This window comes from Limulus polyphemus, unplaced genomic scaffold (assembly GCF_000517525.1).
Source record: "Limulus polyphemus unplaced genomic scaffold, Limulus_polyphemus-2.1.2 Scaffold3847, whole genome shotgun sequence".
In the NCBI taxonomy this organism is placed as follows: domain Eukaryota; kingdom Metazoa; phylum Arthropoda; class Merostomata; order Xiphosura; family Limulidae; genus Limulus; species Limulus polyphemus.
In genome coordinates this window covers 77,362-94,373 of record NW_013669457.1, presented here as the reverse complement: position 1 = coordinate 94,373, position 17,012 = coordinate 77,362, and the positions used below count along the sequence as shown (strand labels likewise).

At 32.3% G+C, this 17,012-nt stretch overlaps 1 protein-coding gene across 4 annotated transcripts in view; it reads right to left on the bottom strand.

Moving 5' to 3' along the window:
- Nucleotides 1-17,012, bottom strand: part of LOC106470153 (stromal interaction molecule homolog) — a 45,135-nt gene that overhangs the window by 11,248 nt on the left and 16,875 nt on the right. For 2 of the 4 annotated variants that reach the window (XM_022398733.1, XM_022398731.1), the window contains exons 3-5: nt 8,724-8,836; nt 2,072-2,185; nt 348-463 (exon numbers count right to left, since the gene is read on the bottom strand). In XM_022398733.1, the coding sequence (XP_022254441.1) occupies nt 348-463; nt 2,072-2,185; nt 8,724-8,836 (343 nt within the window). Of the gene's footprint in view, nt 1-347; nt 464-2,071; nt 2,186-8,719; nt 8,837-13,992; nt 14,218-17,012 lie in introns of those variants that run through there. The other 2 variants (XM_022398730.1, XM_022398734.1) reach the window with 2 other exon arrangements.

Sequence of the window (17,012 nt, the reverse complement as noted above, 5' to 3'; positions counted from 1 at the left end):
TCCTGTACACCCGTCCCTTAAGTTTAAGAGAAATCCCTTTGAGACGCCAAAGATGTCTCAAGTCATGGAAGGTTGCTCTGGCCTTCGAGATTCTCGCATCTATTTCACGCAACTTCCCAAGTAAGTGAAGTGATCCACCACGCTCAATTCCTCGTTTCCCAGCACAAGGGGCGACGCTAGTAATTAATTCAATATAGCTGTTCCAATATGCCCATCAAAAGTTCAATTTTATGAACATGCTCCAAACAGAAAATCGCTTCAGGCACAAGTAACTAACACCTTAATAGTCAAAATGGCAGAAAGAAAAATGTTCAAAGAGAAGGTTAATAAAGAAAAATAATCCTTACATTTTGGTGGTCCAAAAAGAACTATATCCATTGCTTTTAGTGCCAATTTCTGTCTATGAATAGCATCATTTATACCTAAAACAGATGTTAGGAAGTTTACATCATTCGCTGCCATCCTAAAATGCAAAAAAAAAAAAAATCATCGTATTAAAGTATTCTTTTAAAATTTCATACCCTAATTTTTTAATAATACAAGTTTTATTTATTATAAAAACTTAAAAGTATTTGATTTTGTGAGATTAAAGCTGCATAGCTATGTATTTAATTTTTTTTTATCATTTCTAAGAATGTATGAGTGAAAACAAAGAAGAACATGTTAAAAACACCATATCAGCCTTATACAGTGCTAATGATGCCTTTCACTCAATACTAGGGCTCATCAGGCCATATTGGAAATGACAAATATAGCATTGGTTTTGACACTATTTACATCATCAATTGCTTGAACAACAATGATGTAAAGTCAAATGAACAAGTGAAGTTTAATTGGTATCAATTTAAGTCATTTACAAATCAGAATTAGGGTAAGGCTTAATAATACAAAATATTATTTGCTTACTTTTTAACCAATTATCTATTATTATTAGTTTTATTTGAATTAAATTTATTATCCTATATTATGTATGACTGACTTAGAAAATATTAAAGAAGATGCAATAAAACTTGTCTAACCAGCAAGTTTATAAAAACTACTGACTCTTTTTCCAATAAATATGACCATAAACATTTTAAAATGTCTAAAGAAATTACATGTACAACACAAAATGTCATTTACCTCATACAGTGTAAAAAATGTATTCGCCAGTATGTAGGACAGACCCAAACAACTCTTAGAGAGCATTTCAACAAACATAAATATTAATACCAAAAAAAAAGACCTTCCTATTGCTCAACATTTCAATCAGCCTGTTCATTCTATTAACAATGTAACTCTCATTGGCAATGAAACCGATTTCAAAACTAAAGCTGATGGAGAGATAAGAGAAGCCTATTGGACTGTAACTTTAAATACTGTTCAACCTTGTGAAATAAATCAAGATCCTGGAATCAATGATTTCCAATCAATAGTTTGTTCTCTGTCAGAAAAATATATTTTTTGTCCATGTAGTGTGAATTCTCAACTTTCATCCATAATCTTTCTAATACTTATTATTTATTTAAGACAATTTCCATGTAATATTTTTAATTATATTTGTTTCACATTTCTTTATATGCAATCTTCATATCTCACTTTTATTTTATTTTATCAGCACTCAGTGTAGTTTCTATTGACCATTTTTCTTTTTTTAGCAATGCATCTCTAACTTCGTTATACCTACCATTCTCGTTTCTGGTAGTATTGCACCGGAAATGAGACCCACTTATAACAATACTTTAAAAGCTACTCAAAACACTTCTGCATTTCCATGGTGGCCTGCCAGTTATTCTAAACATTTCCATTTACCCATTTATATATATTGTATTAAAATTGATTGAGACAAATATAATAGTTAACTTTTATATCTTTTTTTATTACAAGACTAATACCATAGGAAAGTTCATGATGTTAGAAAACATGTAGATTCAATAACTCAATTTTACACAAAAATAAGATACCCTGTAACCTGAGAGCTTTGGAAAGGTGAACCTTTCTTCTTCAGGGCCAAGCTGGGAATGATCATGTAAAGCAAAATGTGAGATAAAGCTCAACATTTTGAGATCCTTATTGATAAACAAATATTTACCTTGGCAAAGCAGTTCCATTCACATTATTTTCTTGAAAACTCTGAGCATACTGAGGCAGATCAACATAAGTCACTAACCACTGGACTATTTCATCTACTGTCCAGTTATGAACTGGAATAGAAAAAAAAACGTATATGAAAACACTAAAGGATTACAATTTATACTTTTACCCTCCATTCCTATCAATGTGGTATATTAATATATCATGTATTTCTATCTTATAATATTATAGAATTTATTCTTTGTTCTGTACTTGTGCAAGTTTCATAAAACATGTTCAAAGAAAAGCCATTAAGTTGATTTCATTCTATCTGCCTTAGTTAGTCTCGAGTGAATAATACCTGTTCTACCTGGAGTGAATATTGCTGCAATGCTGCACATTTGTCAACTGCAGTGTTCTTCAGGTAATATCTAGAGATTACAATCTCACCTATACTGTATTGAAAATAAACAGTCACGTGGGTAGCACTAGTTGCTCTGGGTAAATGTGACATTTCTTGCAAACTAAGGAAAGTTAGATTTAAACAGTCTGGAATAGAATACTAAAGAGTAAGTAGTTGATAGAATCCAGGAGGAGTGAGAATCCATTGTGCCATAAAACAAGTACATACACTGTGTTTGTGTTTCAATAAAGGCTGAAAATTTTGTATTTCACTTTCTGCCACAACTCATATTTCCATTTAACACTACTGCTCAGTTATTCAGAGATTTAATGTTACTTCATAAATAATATCTTGTCCAAACTTCCTGTAATTAATGGATCTATTCTATTACTCTAAGGTTAACTCGGTTTTTCCAGAATATACCATAGAGTGATTAGGAAGGAGAATATTTGCCTTGGCTGAAGGATTTTGTATTGTGGAGTTTGATATTTATGCTGAATTGTATACTGCCCTTTACTTGAATTATTATGCTCCGAGTCTAAAAAGGCTTCTCAGCGAAAGGAAATGACTTTTTTTTTTTCCACAACTAGAATGACTTATGATCAAAAAAGAGTGGGATACTGTTGTACAAGAAAGTTGTCATGTCTAGGAGAATGGTTTATGGAGTAGTGGTGAGTCCCTTCAAGATAAGAGGTACACTACAAAAACAACCATGTATCACATGAAACCTTGGGTCTGAGAGAACTGATGGATGAGCTACCAAGCCAAACTCATTGTTCTACATCCTATTGCAGGGGCCAACCACTCATCCAAATACTAATATCCCCAAGTATGCCCACCACATTGTACCCCAACATTTAGAATTTCTCAGCCTTGTGTTGGCTGACAGTCCACAAGAAAGAGATTTATAACAACCTCACAGTTCCCTGCTTGTAATGCTAAGCAGATTTCTTCCCTGACATTTATGGATACAGTAAAGCAGTTTAAGGAAGTCTAAACCACTCTCTGGAATGAACTGATTCAAGAATAGGCAGTGCAATGCCTGATTCTGAGTCCCTATGGTTCAGTGCTTGATTAGATTAAGCAGTTGGATAAGGAGGAAAGAGTCAAGAGAATTTATATGGCTTTTGAAGGTGAGCCAGATGAGTAAGTGCTGGGTTTAGAAGCAAGAGAAAGCTTCAGAAATTGGCTGAGTCACAAATGATGGCCTCCTGATCAATATGGCCGAGATTAAACCCAATAATACAAATCTAGGGCAGTCACTGTTGTAGAGATCAATAACTGAAAGGAAGTAGCAATCCTTACATTCCAAGCTACCTTGTGATGTACACCATACAATTTATACATGTGTGTGATTTCCTCTTGGTCACCACAGAGCTATGACAGTCATTAGATTGAGAAAAGAAAAAAAAAAAGACTGAATTGAAATAGCTTTCCAAGCTGTTGGGTGGTATTGTAAGGTACAATGTATGCATTACATTTTATGATTACTGCTCAATAATCAAGAGCTAGGTCAGTCATTTGGTTAAAAACTAATTACTGAAAGGGGTGTCAATCCTTTCTTTACAAGCTATCAACTGATGTTCATCAGAAAAGGTATGTGCTAAATTGTGTAATTTCCACAGAGAATACCTCATACTCCTTGCTAGATCTTTTCCTGTATACCTGAAAGGCATATAACTTTTCCATTTGCAGTAAAGAAGTTGTTTTTCATCAGATTGTATATTGATATATACTATAGTAAAAGGATGCATACTAATCCTGACCTATGAGAATTTTAGCTCAAGTGTTAATTCAGCTGAATACTGTCTGTGATTATTTTCAGATTCCTGAAAAGACAAAGGTGTCAGCACTTTACTAGACCAAAGTTACTGAGCATTAGCTCAGAAAGTAACCCGAGACAGTTAATAAGAAATTTATGTGGGGGCTGGAGGTATTCTATTGTAAGCTAGAAGCATATGTGACAACATGCAATGGAGATACATGTACACAGTAACATATGTGTCTAAATAAATATTTGTATATGGCCCCACATGTACACAGGAACATTACATGAATTCATTCATGAGTGTTGCATAATGTAAATGAATCAAGTACACAATGAACACAACTACTAAACCCTATATGAATAGAAATAAAAGGATTTGCGCTGGATGTTAACTATGATTACTAACTTGTAAGGTATTATTTGAAGATACAGTGCACCTGATATTTTCATTAATACTTGTGAGAGAGAGTTTCAATTTCAGCATTGAAATATTTGGCAGGAAGTGAATTTTTGATGAGAGGAAAGAGTAATGGAGAGACACATTGTTTTGCCTATTAGTTTTTGGTAAGAGTATTGAGTATTTTGATTGGATTAAATTGAAATGTCTAAAAGTAGGTGAAATTAACAGTTTTATTTCATTGTGGTAGAATATTTTCAATCATGCCAATTAAAATCTTTAGTAAACAGCACAATTTTCTAATTATTTTCTTAACATTTTTTCAGTACAAGGTGCAGTATGAAATGGATGAAAACTTGGCTGTAAGTGTACCAGGGGAGGTGGAAAGTAACACCGTTATAGTAAAACTTTGTAAATTGCATTATAACTACTACTAAACTTGTAACTGGAAAAAGGTCTCTAAGACAAGATATAGTGATGGTGATAGAAACCTTGACCAACTATAAGATAAGGATATATTAATAATTTATTGTAAATTAAACTACACATAATTTGATATTTATGCTTAATTTTATTTTTAGATTAATGTTCTGTCTCTAATACACAACTGTTTGTAGGAGATGGAACATTAATTTTGTTATAGCTTCATGCACTAATAATGAACTCCATCTTTTTGTTCATTTTGTTCAATCCTTTCACGTCTTCTATTTCATTTCTTGACATAAATATTTCTGCGACAGATGATGGCAATATCACGACATCTGTACATTACAAACTGATGGACACACATAGCTACTTATATTTTCATTCCAGTCATGCTCAATATATCAAGAGAAACATTCTGAAATCACAACTCACCAGATTGCATAGGCTGTACAGTAATGATCAAGATTATAATAGCAAATCAACATGTCCCAATTTTTCGAAACTTCTCTTCTTCATCACACTAAAGATAATCTACATACTAACAATAAATGTCCTACTTTAGCTTTCCAGAAGGTGCTTAGCTTAAATCATATCATAATTATAACACCAACACCGAAGACAATTCAAAACTTCCAACTACATGCATCCAATCTCGCTTCAACCAATGCATTCCTACTTCCACTGATCATCAACACAATCTCCTTATGCTTACATTTCACCCATTCAACACACAACATGTATATTGTTTGACAACTTCCACATCACAGCAGGACAATACCATCGGTCACATTTCCTAACAAACCTGTAGTTTCTTATAAACGAGACATTAACATTAAAGATTTACTCATCCACAGTCAACTTTCAAATAACATACAACTATCACCTGCTACTCAAGTTGGTACATACAGTTGTCAAAGGAGCAGATGCAACACTTGCCCTTACATTGATCATAGAACATCTGTTTGAGGCCCAAGATCAATGTATTCTGTGAATAGCCATTTCACCTACATACCTAAATGTTTAATTTATTGTATTGTTTGTAACAACTGTGACCATTTGAGCACTTTAAAGTACTTGCCTTATGTCATGCCCCCCTCCAATACCAATAAAAGAACCACAATTGAAAATGAAATAATTTTTAAATTGGGTTGTTTAAGTCCTTTGGGGATTAACGAATGGTTCAGCTCTTTATACCTTTTTCAATACCCTTATTTTATTATCTTAAAATGTTTAAGTTATTTATTTTCTTTGCTATATAAAGTTGTTCTATATTTCTACCAATTTTTAATACTGTTGTTTAATTTCAAAACATTCTTGTAATTTTCATTAACCAACAGGCTTGTTTCTGACTTGAAAAAAAAGCATTTGCTTGAAATGTTGCCAAGTAAATAAATTACTGCCATAGTTTTAAAGGTGATTTTTCTCTAAAAGTCTAATATATACACACACATACCTGCATACACGTGTGTGCGTGTGTTTTGTATGCACTTCTTTTCCTTTTATATCTATATATTATAACACGCCATACTCCACTCTAAGACATGGGAGCAAGAAGTGGTGAGAATTTTTCTAATACTATTTTGTGTTTTTATGGTTGGTAGGTTTAAATTTTAATTAGTATTAAAATAATTTAATATTTCTTAATTTAAGATTTATAATTTTATTGAAAAAAGGGTTTCTTTTTTTTATGTATTCAAACCTAAGCAATATTTTTATCATCTTCTGTTGTATTACATGTCCTTTTCAAACATAAACATCTTTGGTTTTTTATATTTTAGTATTTTGGCAGAGCATGTTAGACTACCCCCTTTTAAAGGGGTAGATGATCTGTGTTAAAAAAAAAGTTTACTTTTTGTTGTTTTGTCACTTTTTTTCTATTTGTATAGTGTATTAGACTACTCCTTTCTAAGGGGAGGTAGTGACTCATCGTTGAAGTTTTTTAATATGCTATTTCCATTGTTAAAGGTTTTTGCATATATATAAAAATTTATATTTGTGTATTTCATTCCTAAGTTAAAAGGTATTTCATGTATTTCTTCTTTAAAGGTCATTATATGTATGATTTTCATAATTAAAGGGTTTTTTTAATATTATTAATCCTTTGAATGTTTCATTTGCATATATATTTATAATTTAAGACTTGTAAAGGGCAGTTTTATTTTACTGTGTATGGATTTTAAACATAAAGTTAAATTAAATGGTTTTCATTTGCCATTTTTCATAGTAAGATATTGTAGGTGATGTTAAAATAACAAGTAAAAAGTTCTTTTATTTTCCTCCTGCACAATATAGTACATTTTTACATCATGACTAAAATCTCCTTGCAAGAAGTTGAATTGTAAGTAAAAGGTCTATTTTCTTTTTATTATTATAATGAATTAATATTTTTTTATTTTAAAATGTAGTTAAAGGGATTGAATATTATGTAGTTGAGTGTGGTTCTTTGTTAAAGGGTTGTGCTATCTATGTGAGGTGTAACTGTTCGTAAGAACAAAGGAAAGTTGACGTACTTCTTGACCATGTCATGAGATAAACTTTACTTGGCTTAAGTTTAAATGTTGACTTGAGGACAAGCCTAAAACAAACATGTGGGAAAAAGTGTGATAGGCAGGCATATCATTGTTCTTCAACCATCTTGCTCAATCTTTCTTTTATTAAGTGGACCTATCTAATACTTGCACAGAAATCAGTTTATCTGAAAATGGCACATGGCTATGAAAATATTTTATATGCATTTCAATCTATTTAAAAGTTATTTTTGTCAGTTCCATTTTCTATGTTTGAGGGTTGTGGCATATAAGTGTTTTCAGAGGCAAGAAAAAATTAATACACTCTTCAACTACTCTCATTTAATATCATGGCTCATTTATTGATAAATTTAGCTTTCAGATTCAACAGAGTCCAACTGTGTGTGGTTGTTAGTACCTGAAGATGCTCTACTGAGTCTGAAAGTTCTGTTCTAAGCTATATTTTCAATATTATAATTGAGTTTTTGCCAAAGGGAGCTGCTATTCAAGAAGATGATGATGATACACCTAGAAAGTTCATAAATGTAGTCCTAGAATCTAGAAATTTCTTGTACTTGGTAGAAGTGAAAGTTCAGTTTAAATATAAAAATCACTTATTGAGTAGTTGTTGATTGAGGAAAGTTTGATTAAGTTGTTATTGAGTCAGTGCTTCTATCAGCTAATCAGTAAGATAGTTTTGTTATAAATCAAAGGAATTTCTGTTAAATGTTGTTAGTGTATTGGGCCTACAGTAGTTCTGGAGTTTATGTTGAAAAGTATATTTATGAAATGAGGCCCACAAGTAAATGTGGCTATAGTAAGGTCTTATTGAAGAAACAAATTAATTAGTTATCATTATGTGGATTGGATCTTGGATTGTAGAATATGCTGCAATAGCTCTAATTAAATGGCTAAAACCTCAAATTAATTAAGTAGGATCATCCATGAAATTGTTATTAAAATTGTGATTTATCCATTCAAAGTTTTTCATTGAAGGTGAGGTGCAGATTATTTTGTATTTTTTAATATGAGACATAGTGTTTCTTCAGTTTGTAGTTTAAGGGATAAAATTTTTATAGATGATCGTACTTCATTAATTTGGGTTTTTAGCCTCTTTATTAGAACCTTCAGCCTTAACAGGTACTAACAACCATACACCATTGACATCAGTGGGATGTTTTCCACGATTTCCATAATTCATCAACACTAATGTATTTATCACTACCATGGAAACCCTTCTGTCTTTCATAACCATTTTCGTAATGTAGTTCATCTCGTAAGAACTGGAAAATAGTATACAGAATAAGAAATATAAGAAAGAAAATTAGCAATCACAGTCTCATATGTTCAAGAATTACCATCAGATTTGGTACAATATTGAAGTCAAATAGAGTAACTTCATTACAAATATTTATATAAATAGCTGATTAAACAAAAATATTAGATTTACCAAAATTAGTCTGTGCTTACAAGAAAGCTTAATCTTGTTCTTACATACAAATTTAAATCCTAAAATACAAATTAATTTCTTCTTTCTTAAAGAAAAAATTAGTTCAGACAGAATATTTTAGATGCCTCACTTACTGATATTTCTTCTATCACACTCATCATTAATTCCCCTTTATGATAAGCACCATTCCTTTTGTTATACCAATAACTATCTAATATCTTACTATTTGTATGACACTGTGGCATGTTGAACACTTCCATAACTTATCCTTGATCTTTTATATATTTGATGTCAAATTTATAAACTATTCAATTCACCCTATATTGTTGATTTAGCAACACTTTGTTGTAGAGGAGCATAAATACCTAATATAATATACAAGGATAATGAAAAATACTATAAATATACATTTTATGATTCTAGAGGTTATGCAAAGTACAACATGCAAACTGTACAATAGACAAGTGTTATTATTCTTCACATGAATATCATTTTAAACTCCAAATTATCAGAGTCTAAGCCAAACTAATGTCATCAAGTACTTTTGTAATACATATGATCTTTTGTGCACAATAGATTCATACATTTTACTAAAAGCTTGCCATATTTCATACCAAATTCAGAATTATAGCATTTCTTCTCCAAAAGGGGTTGGTTCATTGGACCCAACCCCATGCACATTCATTCATTAAGGAATATTTCATTCTTTCACACATTTGTTGAGGTTAGTCATAGCCTTGTAAACAGAATGTGGATAGTTGTAAACTTACTTGAATTACTGCCTTGGGCAAAGATAACATACCACAGTAGTCACTGAAGAAAATTTCTAATTTCCTGTATCATCTCTCCCTTGTGGTTTCAACTGAAACTAAGAGGTTTGGTATGTGCTAGGAGTTAACTGCCCTTCAATGTAATTTGTAATTAGTTATTGTGACCAGCAATGATTTTTTTAGTGGAAAGGCTGAAGTTAAAGTTTTATCTGTAAATACCACATCTTCATCATTCACCCACTTGTATGGTCTTCTTAAACACACGTTGAAGGTAGTTTCCAGAGATAACAGAAGTGTTGTTCATGAAGTACATTTTAAATCTAAATTCTACTTTGACAGAATTTAAACAAGAAAAAGACTGAACATCAATCTAGCTATTATATCAATCTGTTAATATGTACCACAGTAAGAGAGGGTAGCATTATATAATGGGTTCTTTACTACAATCCCTTTCAGTACCCACATCACTGATGGTCATTCCAACAGAAAAATAACAAAGGGTATAACCTTAAGGTATCATTAAGCTGCCAGTGGGAAAGACTGCTTTCCACCTTTCCATGGCATATTCTACTCTACAGTGTTCTTTTATACAAGAAAGCACATGTAATACAACAGGAGAATAACCCAGAGAAATAGGTAACTGAAACAAAAAGGACTTAGTCACATTCCTTGACTACCATTTTATTGTTCAGATTACACACAACTAGAAACATATATGAGTGAAAATTTGAAAAGCACTTGAAACATTTACCTTACTAATTAAAGAAGGGTAAAATACTAGGTATGTGTTAGCATACAAAATACAGGTGAAGATGGTATAATGTTAATAACATATGTACATGTTAAGTAACTGCTCACTAATCTGTTGTGTCCGTTCAGTAAACTAACTTCAACATCTTACAAGTTTAGCTCAAAAAAGATTTGCAGAACAATAAATATAATAACTAACTTCTTTTTATTATCTTATGGTTTCTATTATTTACTTAAAAGTGACATAAGTTTTAAGTTGGTTCAAAATAATATAAGAGATTATAAAGGTTGAAAAGTACCCCAATCAATTTTGAAAGAGATGTATAATGACAAGATAGTCCTACATTTAAAACACTACAAAGAATTACAATAATATAGTATTATTGTGGGGTATATCTTTTATATTAACTTGTATGTTTGCATTATTGTTTTGTAAGAGAGAATGTTGATGTCATGTGATGAACACAAAATTTAAGGTCTGGAATTTTTTTGAAAATTTAGGAAATGACTGGAAACTGGAAAACTGTGGGAGAAGTGTGTGGAATAATTATTCAGTAAGCCAGTTAGTTACTTCAATGCTATAAATTCTGAGTTTGTATGTTCAAGTTCTCTTAAGTGCATTTATTACTGTTTTTCAGTGTTTGGTTACCTCTTTGCAATTCCTATATTCTGCTTGAGCTCATCCTCAGGCATAGGCTGAAGGTACTACTGAGCATACTAAAGTAAATAAAAAAATAGCAAGCGTGACAAAATAAAGTTTAGATTTTTTTTCTAATGTTAGATGGGGGTTTGCTGACTGCACCATTTGTCCTCAGAGTATCATCTCCTTGTTTTATTACCATCTGTTGAGTCACTAGAGTATTTGCTGTAATATTTAGATTTGCCACATTTATAGCAGTTTCCTTTTACCATCATCCTTTGGGAGAAGCTGTCAGTTCCTACAGCCTTTTCACTCCTGGCAAGATGTCATTTTATGTGGCAGTTGGAACACCTACTGTCCTACAATATATTTCTTTGTAATAAATTGTTTTACTAATCAACCGAGTTCTTTTGGACACCAACCAGAAGGTTCTGGTGTTTCCATTATCTCATTTCTATTAAATTTTATTCTTCCTTTAAGAAGATGTTGTCTTTAAGTTCAATCTGGATTCTATTTTATTTTTACCAAATTAATCACATGCATGACACCAGTGTTATAACTGTTTCTATTTTTGGGCAGTTTATTTTGTTTGGCAAGTTCTTTTGGATAATTCAGTAAAAAGAAGAATCCAAAGCCTAGTCTGTTTAATGACAATGAAAGTGTTTTATTTCTTCTAGCACAATTTCCACATAACTAATATGGGGCCTATATTGTCAAATAAATAATAAAGATTCCAATTACTTATTAATTTTTTGTACATATAATACTTCTCATATTTCTAATACTTCTTTAAAAGCACACATTAAAGAAAAAAATTACAGTGTTCAACTAATTAGCTGACTTAATAATCAATAAACAGTTCCAACAACCTACCCTCAAATAACTAACATTTTTGTACTTTCAAATATTCTTCTAAACTTTCAATAAAATTTCAGAAATTAAACCATGTGACATCAACACTGCATCATGCCAGAAAAATTACAAATGTCTTAAGTAAACAACATAAACAGGCAAAAATATGTTCTGAAGTGTTCTATACATAATGATATAACAGTATTAGGCACAAGTGGCAATTCATGTTGTCTTCATTAAATACTTTGAGAAAATTTAACATCGCAATCACCTTAGTTAAGTTGTTTTGAACTACAGCAATGCAATTTGTGATTTGATTATAAATCACGCTTACTGTGAACATAATGTGACATTGTTCTTCCATTGGCAAGTTCTCTTAAATTATTCGGTGAAAATAACACAAAATTCAGTCCATAAATGATAATAATTTAGTTTATTTCCTTCTTTAAAGTGTAACGTTTCTACAACCTTGGACACTGTGGTAACTTTTAGACGATATTTACAGTTAATGCTAACTGCACTATGCTAGCATAAAGAATAAACTTACTTGTACAAAGCAACTCAATATGTGTAATGGCTAATGTAGATCCAAACACTTCACTAAAAACACTCTGTCAACTAGAAACAACTCTACAATCTTCACAGCTATCTCGTACTTACAGTCTACCATTGAACGTACGTGAAAAGCTTGAAATCAAGTATTTAGAGCTTTCTATTTCTAATTTAACATCATCACTATGACCCGAAGTTCCCTCTAACTAATAAACAAATGTCAACATTAAAAATATAACATAAAACTACTGTATAAGAAACTCTTCTATACTATTTATGTACGATTTTTTTAAATCCTATTATCATTATTTACTTTTTTTTTAATTTACTTTTTATTATGGGTTTAACAAGAATAACTGTATAGCTTTGAATCCCGATCGACCACATACAACAGTAAAGAAAAATGTCCAATATTTTATGTTTAGATTAGCCAAACCGGAACCTCTGCGATTCCACAAATATTCTCCACACTTTAAACAGGATGCGTTATAAGAATGATAGACTATCCCTTAATGTAGATTGTGGGTGGTAGATTGCTGCTGACGGTCTGCTTTCACTCTAGTCCAGTGTTTCTCAGTGTGTGTTTTTTTTTCCACGACACTCCTAACGTGTTATAGTCTAGTTAACAATGGCGTAGCCAAGGTGGGAGGAAGAGGTCCAATAGGTTCCAGATGAAAGAAAGGGGAGAGAGATATAATAAAGCACGGTGGCTTGTAGCAGCAACAACAAATTTGGCAACCTCCATTTTTCTTTTAGTACACAAAAACTTTTCAAATATGTGATGTAGTAATGTATTTTTTAACAATATTTTGCTAAAACCTTGCAGCACCCCGGTTGATAAACACTGCTCTAGTCAGTTGTTATTGTTTCTTGTTGTTGTTTTTTAGCACGAAACTATATAATGGATTATCTGTACTCTTTCCACCATGATGAACTGAGCCCCAGGATTTTAGCTTTGCAAGTTCGTAAACTCACTGCTGGCTAACTGGGAGACCGACAATTTAGTCAGTAGTTAGAAATTAAGGACGGCTGCAGATAGCCTTAGAAGCTTTGCCATAAATACAATTATGTTAGCCATATATACTGATTCTGTACATTTTAAGTGTAAAATAAAAGGCACTGAGTGTGATTTTTTTTTAATAATCTAATGTCACATTACAGAACAAAATTTGATTTCTTCGTAAAATATCTCGAATCAAGATAGAAAGTAAATAAATTTAAATTGAATTTATATAATTTTTTCTTAAAATTAAAAACCAACAAAAACATTCAAATTATGTATGCAATTTTTATCATTTACAAATGAATACCCAAATTACAGTTTAATTAAATTTGATATTAGTTCATTCAGACCAATGCGAAAAAAAAATCACAAATACATTTCTTCCAGGTATTTAATCAAATTAATATTTAAACATTACCTACCGACCAGATCCGTTTTTGAAATGCCTTAAAACTGTTGAATATTGTTTTTGAAGGTTTTACTGAAGAAGCTAAGATATGCTTGGACCTTTCAACTGAATACAACTGAGAATGTAAGAGGCCTGCTCTGTCCACCATAGTGGAAGGCGAACAAAATTCTGTTGGATTACCTGAAGCACAAATCCTATCATTGGTAGGTTGGTAACCTGACATTTGGGCATATTTAGTACTTAATTGTAATTGCCTTTTAATTTGAGAGCAAAACCACCTTAACGCCCCAAAAAATGAAGAACAAAGGCTAAATCTTGAGATATCTAACCAATTACTATATTTCGCAGTGAACGTGAGCAAAAACGAAAATTTTGAAGACAGTTTATTCTCTAACCTATTATCCATCAGTGGGTTTGAAGAATCTTGTGGAGGTAAAAATGTTGTAGGTGTATTTTTCCCATTTGAGACCGAACTGGTCCTCTTGGAGATGTCTGAAGTTGTATATACTTGTTCACTACTGGAATAACAACAAGCAAACAATTGTTCTGGTTGCTCTGGTATACTGGAGATCATTCCAACGGTAATCGACAGCCTTTCAATTACCAATATTATTGGAGTTATGAGAATTAAAAACACCAGCAAAAGGATCGAACGATTAGCCATTGCGGATTGAAAACTGTAACTGACGTCATCAATGAATTGAGAGAAAAACGAGTGAAACAAAATGTGACTGGACCTATGAACCGTAAGATCACATACATCAAAAACTTTTTAAAAACAGGTATTTTCCTCCTAGCAAAAACAAAATATGCACGGGATGTAATGAAAAAAAAATTGAACCAAGATAATATTTAAGAAACTTGATTCTTCACTCCACATATGCAAGTACAATGGGGCATTAAGGTCAGGCTGTGTACGAGAATGGGCAATACGTTTTTTATAGATGAAATAACTTGGGAATCAGCAGAGTATAGCGAATTAGAAATTCTATAGCTCATACCCAATAAATAGCATAAGTGTACATAAACCCAAATAATTATCATTCCAAGTCTTTATAGTGGCTTGTTTCGTGACGTACATCCCATGACCTTAAATAGCTTTGGCATGTATATTGAAAGTGGTCCAATCACCGAGGACCAAAAATCTAACAAATGATTCTACAGGTAGTGACTACAACAGACGATAAAAGTTAAGCTAAACAGCACAAAGGTTATTATTCTTTGACGTCATAGGGAAAACAGTATCTGTTACCTACAGCACACTTGGGATCTTCAAACAATACTGAATGTTGGTGGGGCAATATTCTATTCAAAACAACTCAACACTTGGTCACTTAACAACTTTGATAACTATCAGTATCTGATGTCCTGGTGGATTTAGAGCGCAAAGAGCGTGTAAAGCCAGAAGACAAAAAGTGGCACGTGCCATCCTGTACATGCTTTAAGATAAGAAATACAATTATATACCGCTTATCAGAGGAATAGATTTTTTACTACTGATTAAAGACACAAAAACTCGCAGATTAAGACAATCAAACCTTCGGCATAAACATGCTGAAAAACTTCGATTTCATAGCCAGCTAAATAAAACTATTTTCATTGTACTAAAACATTTGAGAATTTCAAAACCCCATTTTATTTCACTTCCTGGAAAACAACGAACTTTTAATCCTAATAATAACAAAATATTCAAAAGTGGTTGTTTGTTGGATTTCGAGCAAAACCACACGAGGGATCTCTGCACTAGCCGTCCCCAAGTTTGACGTTATATTACAAGTAGAGAAACCCGAACACAAAGAAAATAGCAGAAGCTTTGGTAATCAAAATTATAAAGCCTTTTTTACACAAATATTTATTATCTTATCTCTATTAATCTAATTCCCAGGAGAAAAATAAACCTTCAACATAATTTTCATTATTGTTTAAACATTTAATTAAAAAATATATATCAATGTTACGCCATCTACGACAATTGCTTGTAAATTTCACGTGCTGAAGTACCGTTATAGTTTGAATTGTTCTCTTGTAATCGTACGTGTATATATTGCGATCTGTGGTGTCTGTCCGAGCGTTCGTCTGTTTCCCGTTTGAAAAGCTGCGCAGGCATAGCTCAACATTCACTTCTAAAATGACGGGAGAACAGCCACGAATAATGTTGATGCCAAATTTTATTTCGCAAGCACGATATTCTACACTAAACTGCTAGGAATTAATCACACTATCAATCACATTTCTAAATGTGACGCAACTCAAAGAATAAAAATGTTACTTTACCGTTGTTACTGTTAAGCAGCTCTTAGCATGACTGAAATACACAACAATTATTTTTTGCGGTGGGCGGTATAAGTAGCTCAGAGCTTTGGCTCTGAGTGAAACCAAGAGTGCAACACATTTAACCTTTATGAAGTCCATGAAATAATTTAAACTGATAGATTAACTTAATTAACGAAATAGATTTTTCATCATATTTAATGACAGTTGCCAATATATATATAATGAATAATATAATTAGAAAACTATTTTATCCCAGTAATACGGAATATCATTTAGATTTTTTCACTTGAAATAACTATCAGCCCGGCATAGCCAGGTGGTTACGGCACACGACTCGCAATCTGAGGGTCGCGGGTTCGAATCCCCGTCACACACACACATAATATACATATATACACACATGCACTGGTGATAATATTGAGGCAAGTGGGCGGAAGTGAAGGCGAAGGCATAGCAGAGGCAGGTTGTTACTGCAGAAGAAACAAGTAGAGAACGATTGTTGACAAAATACTGAAACCAACCGAAGAAGCAAAGGGGCCTTTACAGATCCTGGCGGAGATAAATGGACCCAAGTGCCATGGCTAGGATCTATAAATCCAATGCTTAAGAACGTGGTGTGGGGGTGATACAGAAGTGCCCCGAGAAAACCCACTTTCACTAGCCGGGACCGAAAGCCCGAGTGAACAGCTAGCGACGAAATGAAGATCTGAAATATTTATACATAAAACATACTTTCTTCTTAGAATTCTTCTCAAGAAG